The 10,890-nt window shown below is 29.7% G+C and overlaps 1 protein-coding gene across 1 annotated transcript; it reads right to left on the bottom strand.

Annotated features, from left to right (window-relative positions):
• LOC103580536 (forkhead box protein F1) lies at positions 1 to 10,890 on the bottom strand. The gene is made up of 2 exons (XM_014440340.2): positions 9,441 to 10,890; positions 1 to 241 (listed from the first exon to the last, which is right to left on the bottom strand). Exons 1-2 carry the CDS (start codon positions 10,594 to 10,596, stop codon positions 9 to 11), a joined length of 1,389 nt encoding a protein of 462 aa, XP_014295826.1. The 5' UTR covers positions 10,597 to 10,890; the 3' UTR covers positions 1 to 8.

Raw genomic sequence — 10,890 nt, 5'->3', positions numbered from 1 at the left:
TCTTACTTCTACATTGAATATTTTATTTGATCATAGTACAAACTTGCGTTGGGTAATGTAGTGCTGTGAACATTTGATGGCACAGTACCAGGTATGCTCAGACCACTGAGATTACTTAAAGATAATGAACTTAATGAATTGAGACTATTTAATGTTAGTGAGCTTGATGTCTGACCGATGTAAGGTTTTCTTTCCATTAGAGATCCACCAGAACTGGCATTGGAACATTGAACCTTTAAACCTGCGATCAAAAAATTATTAGCAATAGTTAGAAATAATTAAATAAGTTTATTTATAATTTTACGTAATTTTTTTTCATCAAATTAAAGACCACACGGGTTTAGAAGAAAGAAAAAGTAAAAAGTCAAGATAAATTTAAAGGGGCTTGAAACTCAAGTGGATTACTCTCTTCAAGAACCGAGAAACCACTCCGTTCAATCTCTCATTATATTTTTTTTTATTTTTTACAGTACTTTTTTTTTCCTACACTTCATACGATTAAATCATATAAAAGTTTACCTTTTATGCACTATTTTTTACTCTGACTGTTTAAAGTTAAATTTTTTTGTTCGTCAAGTTGTAATAATTTATTTTAAATGAATTTCATTTTCAAGAAAACTTTAATTATCTTATGACTATATAGCAAACTGACAAATTTCAATGAAAAATATTTTTTAAAACAAGAAAAGTCATTGGATTCGGTGCTGAAAATGATTGTCAGTGTAGGAAATCAAATATGCACATTAGGGTGGCCCAAAAAAACCGACTTTTTTGTTTTTTTTCGAGTCTCTTATGAAAATTTGTTGGCTTACGATGTTTTAAAAAGCCTCTCCAAAAATCAGCTCGATAAAAAATTTTAAAAAGGTCGCTCACGAATTTTGAAAATATCAAAAATGATCGAAATTTGAATATTTATTTCAAATTTTTTTCTTTCTCGTGGCAGCAATAGTTTATATTTGTGAAATCATGTCTATGCTGAAAATTTCAGCCCAAAATTTGAATATTTAAACAGCGTTCAAGAATTTTGAATATTAACAGATAATATGTGATTAATACTTTGAATTAGTTTTTGTATTTTTTTATAACTCAATTATTGTCATTTCACTAAAATTTAACTTTTGCATAACCAAAAATATACAGGACAGTCTTAAACAATAAAATTTGCTGTTTTGAATAAACGAAAAAACCTAAAAATTGAATTAAAAAATAAAAAAGTATATTAAAAACTTATTATTTCTATCGCTCGGGTTATATTTTCATTCATTGTGATGCAAATTGATGGTGAAAAAATTGAGAAGCTTTATTACCAATATTTTCGAGTTGCTCGAAAACGTTCAAAAGACAGCATTCGAAAACATTTAAAATTCTTGAGCGAGGTTTAAATATTTAAATTTTGGGCTTAAATTTTCAACGTAGTCATGATTTCTCAAATATAAACTATTGCTTCCACAAAAGAAAAAAATTTGAAATAAAAATTCAAATTTAGATCATTTTTGATATTTTCAAAATTTGTGAGTAACCTCTTGAAAATTTTTTATTAACCTGATTTTTGGAGGCTTCTTAAAACATCGTAAACCAACAAATTTTCATAAGAGAGTCGAAAAAAAAAATAGTTGTTTTTAGGCCATCCTAATGCACATTTGATTTTTCATGAGAAATAATTCTAATTCCATCGGTCCAGATGGATTTTCCATAAAAAGCTATAAAATTTTGCTATCATATTTCTTACTAATATTTACACTTCTATTTAATTTCTCATTGTCAACTTGTAAATTTTCGGATTTTTTGAAAAAATGATATGTAGTACCTTTGCTTGCCTAAAATACGTGATCCATTACAATTTTCAGATTATCGCCCAATATCTATTTTATGTATGTTATCAATAGCACCAGAGCGATGTGTACGAACAAATTTTAAAATATATTGTTGATTATAATTACATTGATAAATATCAAACAGCTTTTTAAGGAGTACATGAATACTGAAACAGCAATTACTAGATTAATTGATGGTGTACGTTTTGCAGTTGATCATTCGAAAATTACAATTGCAGTCTTCTTTGATTTACGAAGGCATCGATTCTGTTTGTCATATTAAACTATTTTGTAAATTAAGAAATATGGGTTTCTCTGATACCTCTATTCAGTGACTTTTGTCTTACCTTAATCAAAGAAAACGATATTCGTGATAATAATAAGGGCACAAGTTCATTTTGGAGAACAATATCAAGGAGTGTTCTCCAGGGTGGTGTACTCGGTATTATATTATACTCTTTATATGTATCTGATCTTGGAAAATTACTTAATTGCAAATACTTATTCTATGCTGATGATTTTGTTATTTATTTATCTTGTAATATTGCTGATATTAATGATTGTATTAGTGAGCTTTAATAATATAACAAGAGTAATTTGTAATTGGTGTGATGAAAATGATCTTAAACTAAATGCTACGAAAACAAAGGCTGTAATTTTTGGTACACGGAGAGAAATATCAAGTGAATATGCAAATACAGCATAGAATCATTTGCATTACGCTATAGTTTGTGTCCTGCCGCTCTTATGTAACTGCTTACACAAACTATCAAGTAATGTAATTATTACTATGCTGTATAGGCATATATTTACTTGACATTTCCCTCCGTGTAGCTCATATAATGTCAACCGCGATGAGTCTATACTCTGTAACAATATTACTGTTAATGATGCTATAATTGAATTTATAAATTCTGTAAAATATCTTGGAGTATTTTTTGAAAATACAGTTCGTGTCACTTGAATAGCCTCACTAAAAATTTGTTATAAATTAAGTTTTATAGAGCCAACCGTAAATTTTGTACCATCAACTAATTGTGTTAATTTACTACTACAGTGTTATTAAATCAACTAGACTTTTAATATTAAATACTAAAAGTTTAACGCCTAAGTTTAAACAAGGGCTGGTCACTTGAATAGCCTCAATAAAACAAAATACAGATTAACATGCTTTATATTGACTTTTAATATTTTGTATACTTTCCATTACTTTGAATAACATCAAAAATTCGATTAGGAATGGATTTATATAAAGAGCGAATGTAATTTTGATCCAAATTATTCCAAATATAATTTATTTCCTGTATGAGCTCTGCGCTGCTGCTAAAAGTGCGTCCACCGGCAAATAATTGGCGAGATAGGTAGCCCCAAACATTTTCTATTATGTTTAGGTCCGGAGAGTTTGATGGCCAATCTAAAACTTGAATTTTGTTTAGCTGAAACCACGTTTTTGTTTCATGTGATGCATGTGAAGGGGCATTGTCTTTCTGAAAAATCCACTTTTTTGACTTAAAAACTTTACGAATCTCTTTAATCTTTTCTTCCAGTAATTTGATATACGATGTAGACGTTTGCTTTCCTTTTATAATGGAAATATTAATGATACCATAATAGGAAATCGCACCCCATACCATGACGGAGCCACCTCCTGAATGACGGCGGGATAAAATTATCTCTTCTTTTCTCAAATCATGGAAATAATATGAATATCCATCTGGACCATCTAAATTAAACTTTTTTTCATCACTGAAAACAACATTATTCCACTGATCTGTCCAGGACATGTGTATTCTTGCGAACGATAATCGAGCCTCTTTATGAGAATCGCGCAGAAGGGGTTTCTTTCTCATTTTATTGCGTTTGAGGTATGATGACGACTTTATTATACGTCGCACTGTAGACAGTGAAGCACTAGTGTTTACGTCATTGGCTATTTGTCGCACTGTCTTCGAAGAATTTGATGCAGCACGCAAAATAAGTCGACGTTCCCGAGATGAAGTGGCTAGTTTTGTTCGACCTTTATAATTTTTTCCATAGTTTTCTTTATGTTTTATGTAATTATTAACAACTTTCGGACTACGACCGATTCTTTTAGCAATTTCTCGATTACTTAGTTTTTGATCCATATAAAATTGAATTTTTTCCATTTCAAGATAAGTTAATTTACGACCACGACCCATATTAAAAAAATAAATAAAGCAATGCACAAACAATATTTATCAATGATTTTGTAATTAACGCTCTTAGCAAAGCACTTATCAGCCAAAAGAATAGAAACAAACGAACACGAAGACTGATTAAACTGGACTGAGGCTATTCATGTGAAACACGCAGGAGAGGTACGTCACCTTGCGCAGTGCATCGTGTGCAGGTTCGAACATATTCGTGCGTGATTCGCAATAGACACTGTACGAGTATTTAAAATATGTTACAATAGTTGTGATATTAATTTAATACAAACAAAAATAATTTAAAAATTTGTGAGGCTATTTAAGTGACACGGGCTGTACTTATCGTGGAATGAACAAATTAACAATGTTTGTAAGCACAGCAAGAGAACTCTAGCACAGTTGAAGATGAATAATGAAGTTTTCAGTGAAGATATTAAAATTAAACCTTGTTACCTCTTTGATTTCCCCAATATTTGATTATTATGCTGCAACCTACACTAATATTACTCAAAGCCAACAATGTAAATTATAATAAAAACTTAATACTTGCGTTCTTTTCATGTTTAAACTTAGCAGATTTGAGCTCATTACACCATACTATCGCATACTAGGTTGGATAACTCTAAAAACTAGGAGAAATTTTTTTCTATCTTGCTTGTTATACAAAGCTATTTATATGATTCAGGGTCAATTATTTAATAATGAGTAGCCTTTGCGTAGGAGAGATGTAAGGCAGGACTATTTATGTCCACCTACTAGTCATCTTGCATTTTACATCATGTATTGTATCTGCAATTTGCATTAGAAACACACTGCTCCTTGGTGGAAGTTTTTCGAAATTTTTTCTGAAAAACTTAGTTTTAAAGACTTTTTCAGACAAAAGTCCGAAAAATTTCCACTAGGGCTACACGCCCATTATATTGAAATTAGTCAATAGGTTAAAAAAGCTGAGCAGGTAAATTAACTAACTTGTAATTAGCTTAGCTGATTTAATCGATTAACTGAATTATCTTGGTTATAATTAGCTTCATATATGTTCATCCCCTATAAACAGTATAAATAATGTTTACTTAAATTTAAAGATAAAAATACCACAGAAATAGTATATTACACACCAAGAAAGGAACGTGGAATATTTCAACCCATGTGCGAGTAATTGACTATCCGAGCTGAAGGCATCCTACTTTCCTTTGAGGTGTGTATATTTTTCACTAGATCTCTATCTGAACGTTTAAATTGGTGCCTCTGTTTATGGAAAAAATAGCGCACGCGCTAATTTTATCATTTGTTTTTTCAAAAAGGAGAAGAACGTATTTCTTCCCTCTAGCAGGGCAGAAATTTGAATTTTCGGGACAGATACACTACAAAAAATTGGGAGTGAAGTCATTGCGGAGTTTTTAAAAAATCACTTCATATACAGAGTGTATAAATAGTTTTTTTTTTTTTTTTATTTTAATCAGTATTCAATCCGATTCGGAGTTTCAATACTAAAATAAATTTCCTTTCGGAGTGAATTTCACTCCGGATGTAATCCACGTTCACTCCGCAAATTTTTGACAGTATATGAGGAATACGTACATGTGTATAATTTATAATATATTAATTAATAGAAACATGTAGAGTAGTTTAATTTTTAAAGCTTCAACACGTGCTAACATATTAGAAGTTATAACGAGTGACTTAAGAAAAAGAATATGAGATTTAAATTCAATAAACTGACGGGTATGTCATGTAGGTTAATAGTCGCTGTCATTTTCCGTCGGAGAGACAACGTTCTTCCGCTTCATTAATACCAATATGTAAAGTGCTAAGAAAGTTTTAAAGTTACTGGTGTGTTAAACGAGAACGACCGATGAAAATAAGGGATTGAATAAACTATAAGTCGACCACTAAATAAGAACCATTAGCACACAATTACAATCAATTCCAAAATTTTATTTTGAAGGATATATAAAAAAAAAATAAGGCGTATTTAGAGATGAAATTTGAATTTTAAATGAAACAATCTCAATATTAGAGAGAAAAGTTGAAAGCAGTTTAAAGTTTGATTGATTTTTTTAAGTAGAAAATTACGGTTTACCAAACTAACTATTGTACATAGAAGCTTTGTGTTACTTGACTAATGAGGATTTACACGTAAAGTGACTATAAAATTTCCAGATGGCTAGTCTTCATCATAACCTTGTCTGTATCCTTTGGAATCAATGTAAAAATTTAACGCTCGTAAAAGTAGACACATTAACTTTTAAAAATCTGTGGGTGGTAAAAAAGGTCTTCATTCATTCCTATATGCTTTTTCAAACCTTTTAAAAATATTATTTTTATTTTTACTACACTATATGATATTCGTCAATGAGAATATTTTGATTTAAGCGATTAATTTCATAAAAAATTATAAAAACAATATAAAATTATTGAACAAAAGTTTATACATTTTTAGTTTTAATTATAACATTTGTTATCTATATATACATATATATCTTGTGATGAGTGGTAAATCTTTTATAAATATATATATATATACTCCAGATGTGTTACGTATGTCAACGATAAAAGAGATTTTCTCAATAAAATTGATCATTTTTTATTTTTATTGTACTAACTATTGAATTTACGATTAAAGTAGTAAGGACAATTTTGAAAAAAATTTAATTCTCTTCAAAAAAGATCTTATGAGTCAAAACGCTCAACCTCACTGTTTACGAGATACATGAATTTTAATGATTCAAAACAAATTAATAATTTTTGAACAAGATATTTAGTTTTAAAATTATCGAAGTTCTTATATCATGTAAATAGTGGGGTCGAGCGTTTTGACTCATAGGATATTTTTTGAAGAGAATTAAATTTTCTACAAAATTTTATTTGACGATTTTATCGTATATGCTGTAATTAACACAATAAAAGTCGAAAATGATCACTTTTATTAAGAAAATGACTCTAATTGTTGACACTTGTAACGCAGCTGGAGTTATACTCAAACAATAACTAACACTTTCAAAAAACAATTAATTCCGTACTAGTCTCCATAAGGAGAAGATATCATAATACTAGCTGAACATTAGGAAATTAAGAAAAAGCAATTATATTTTCATGCTTTTGAAATAGAAAAAATTCAAAATTGTAAGAATTGCTGTTAAAATTAGAAATGATGGCTCAAACTTGGAGGAAATTTTTGTTTTGATATATACAATAATCTTTTGTGCGTAGGAAGCAAAGAAAAATAAATTTTTAAAAGTTTCAGCAGGGTAAAAAAAATGACTGTTTAAATCAGAGTTCTTAATATCAACATTAAGAACTTCTTGATTGCAATTTCCAATTTTTCATTTGAATAACATAAGGAAAGAAAATTTTTAAGAATAGACTAAAGTATACCGGTAAGATTAATACATATTTTTGTCATATCAACCGCGGAAGTTGAATTTTCGAGTAACATGCAGAGGGCGCAAACTATACGATTTCTTGCAATCTATAGTTTAGTTAATTTTCTTCGAACTAGTATCGAAAAGTAACTTCTCTCTCTCTATCTGTCTCTACATTCCTACACGACTACCACAATACGCTATAGATGAGTCGAATTATCTTTTAATTCGACAAACGTCCGCTAGGTAGAACTTTCAAATTAAGTAAACAGTAATTAAACATTTTTGACTGTTTCTCTCGCAAATTCAACTACCGCCGTCGATATGACAAAAAATTATGTTCGATACTTTATGCTCAAAGGTAGAAACCTTGATAAACTTGAAGTGCAGACACGCGTTTGAGGCTATGGATACATTCTCATTAAGACGTACTATATCCGGTCTTGCTAAGAATGCGCCCATAGTCTCAAACTCGTGACGTCACTTCAAGGCGTCACAATTCCTACCGTTCCGCATACGTATTGAAAGTAACTATTTTGTAGAAAATTAAATGCTGCACAAAAAAGTCTCTTATCATTTTTTGATAAATTTAATATTTCAAAGGTTATTCAAGGTCAAAGTTTAATTTATAGAATTTTTCCTATTTTTCCACATTTCGGGCGAAACTATCAAACTTATTATAAAATGTTATAGGACCATTTTAGTAGATTTTTTGATTTCCAACAAATTATCTTCTACAAACTTTTCGAAATTCTTGAACGCTCTACAGTTATTTGCATTAGAATTAAAATCAGCCGTAATACGACTTTTGAAACTGATTGATTTTGAATAAGAATAAGTAAAAATTATTCAGAAATTTAAAAAAATTTGTAGAGGATAATTTATTGAAAATAAAACAATCTACAAAAAAGGTCTTATAACATTTTGTAATAAGTCCGATAGTTTCACTAGAAATGTAGAAAAATAGGAAAAATTCTATAAATTAAACTTTGACCTCGAATAACTTTTCAAATTTTAATCAAAAAATAATAAGAGGTTTCATTGTAGATCATTCAATTCTATACAAAAATATGTATTGATCTTTTCGGTATACGTATTCGTTGATAAGTTATAAAATCCTTTCTTCCTGTGTAGGTATATATATTTTATAAAAATAAGGTTAGTTGTGAATATATACATATCGACGTTTTAATTAGCAAATGGTCTAACTACATTTCAGAAAATTCTCCATTTATGCGAAAAAAAAAAGTTGAAAATTTTTTTTTCATCTATAAATTAATTCCATGTCTAGTACATGCTTAGTATTTTTGTTAAGGTTACTCAAATGATATTTTCTCTGACTATTAGTATCTGAAAATTGCATAGAATCACCTACAAAAAATAATCAGTTAGACAATTTGCTAATTAGAACATCCATATGTATTTGCTGTTGTTGCTTATTGTCACGAGAATCAGGCCAGCAAACTGAGGATACGATTCGCACGTGGGAGATCAGGGTTCGAATATCGGTCAAGTCAAGTGATTTTTAAGTATCGAAATTTATACCAACACCCAATACACATGCCATAAATAATAATATTTAATTATAAAAATCCGAAAAACTATTAAAAATGTTATTTTATTTAACTCCGCTCTAACATAGTAAAAAATTTACTATACTGAATAGTAAAATATATACTCATATATTGGATAGTAAATTTCACTAAATATAGTCAAATTTACCAATACAGCTTATGTTTACCGACATATTGAAATAATAAAAATCACTAAATATAAATAGAAATCAAATTTTCAAGATAAAAAAAATTACACTATTTTAATAGCGTTTCAAGTTTACAATATGAATTTAAGTATTTTAATTCATATTTTTAAGTAAAAGTTCCCGATATTTTTAAACACTCAGTTAGTGTTTACACGAAATAATCATTAAAAGGTAACAAATACTTAATTTTATGAAATTATCTATAGTATTGTCAATATAAAATATAACATTGTAAAAACAAGAAAATTTTCAAATCAAAAAAAAAAATTTTTGTTTAATTGACTACATTAATCATTGGAAAAGCATTAATTTATAGTGAAAATGTGTTTACCATGTTCGGCTACAGAATTTTGAGACTCCCCATGTGAATTACTGATATTTCCAATAGAACTTAAAGAATTCGATTGTCCTTGAAGGCCTCGTAGTGTAGCAATATTGCCTGGATTTCCGGTGAATCCATAACCGATGTGATAATCTTCAGATGGTATACATTGTGACTGTTGATGAATAGTAGTATTTTCAACAGTTTTGTAATTGCAACTAACTAAACTTTGGTGTTCATTTTCTGTTTTGTAAGTGATATCTTGGTTTTGCTGATGTTGAGGATGATCTTTATGTTGAAAAGATATTTCATTAGGTCTATAAGTTATAATTGGATCTTGATTTCTCGAATAAGGTTCATTCTTCAATGCAATCTCTCCGTTTCGATACAGAGAACTATCTCCAGTTTTATAAGTAACTTCGGTCGTTTTATAGGTCACCTCTGCTATTGGTGGAGCTGATTTATATTCTGGATACGTCCAATCCGTAACCGATCCAGAAGACGGCCCGTACATTGCATATTCTTGATAATTTTGATATTGGTTTGGATAACCATTTGAATATTCTATTGTCCCGGTCAAATTGTCGTAACCAGGAGGCTGGATATTTGTTCCAACACCAACTCCGCCAGTTCCCGAAAAATACTGACTGTATTGAGGTTTTAATGCTTGACATTTTCTTCTGAAACCTCTTGGTCTACGACGAAAACTTCCTTCCTCGAACATGTACTCGCTTGCTGGATCGATTGTCCAATAATGTCCTTTACCTGGTCTTCCCAGTCCCTTTGGTAACTTAACGAAACACTCGTTGAGGCTCAAATTGTGTCGCACTGAATTTTTCCAACCTTGATATGTTCCACGGAAAAAAGGAAATCGCTGTTGAAGGAAAGTGTATATTTCAGATAAAGTCAATCGCTTATCTGGACTGGATTGGATTGCCATCACTATTAAGGCTATGTAAGAATAAGGAGGTTTTTCTTGTCTACGTGCACCAGATTTTCTTACCGGCTCTGTTGTTAAATTTGATACTAGTATACTTTCACTTTGAGATAAATTTGAGATAACACTTGATTGACTTCGCGAATTTATCACATGAGGATTTGTTGATGATTCTATTAAATTATGACTATGCACGTGTAAAGATGACACTTCTGCTTCGTTCTTCATTTTTTAACACTTAATTTATTAATTTATGTTCAAATACAATTTATAAGATTACAGTGGTAGCGTGAAGAAACATTGTATTTAATTGTAAGCAATTGTTTTATCTTTTTATCATTTCAGAAATATTGATATTACTTGTAGATAATTTATGATATTAACTTATCCAAGGTCTAGGTTAGCGTAAAATAGTTTACATAAAACACAAAATAAAGTAAACTGTTTGTGGTAATTCACCAGATCAATTATAATATTTGTTTGTAACAACTCTTTCTCTCTCGTGATGAGAGGACGGAACTA

This window comes from Microplitis demolitor, chromosome 4, assembly GCF_026212275.2.
Source record: "Microplitis demolitor isolate Queensland-Clemson2020A chromosome 4, iyMicDemo2.1a, whole genome shotgun sequence".
In the NCBI taxonomy this organism is placed as follows: domain Eukaryota; kingdom Metazoa; phylum Arthropoda; class Insecta; order Hymenoptera; family Braconidae; genus Microplitis; species Microplitis demolitor.
The sequence above is the reverse complement of the archived record's forward strand: the minus strand, read 5'-3'. Positions and strand labels throughout refer to the sequence as shown.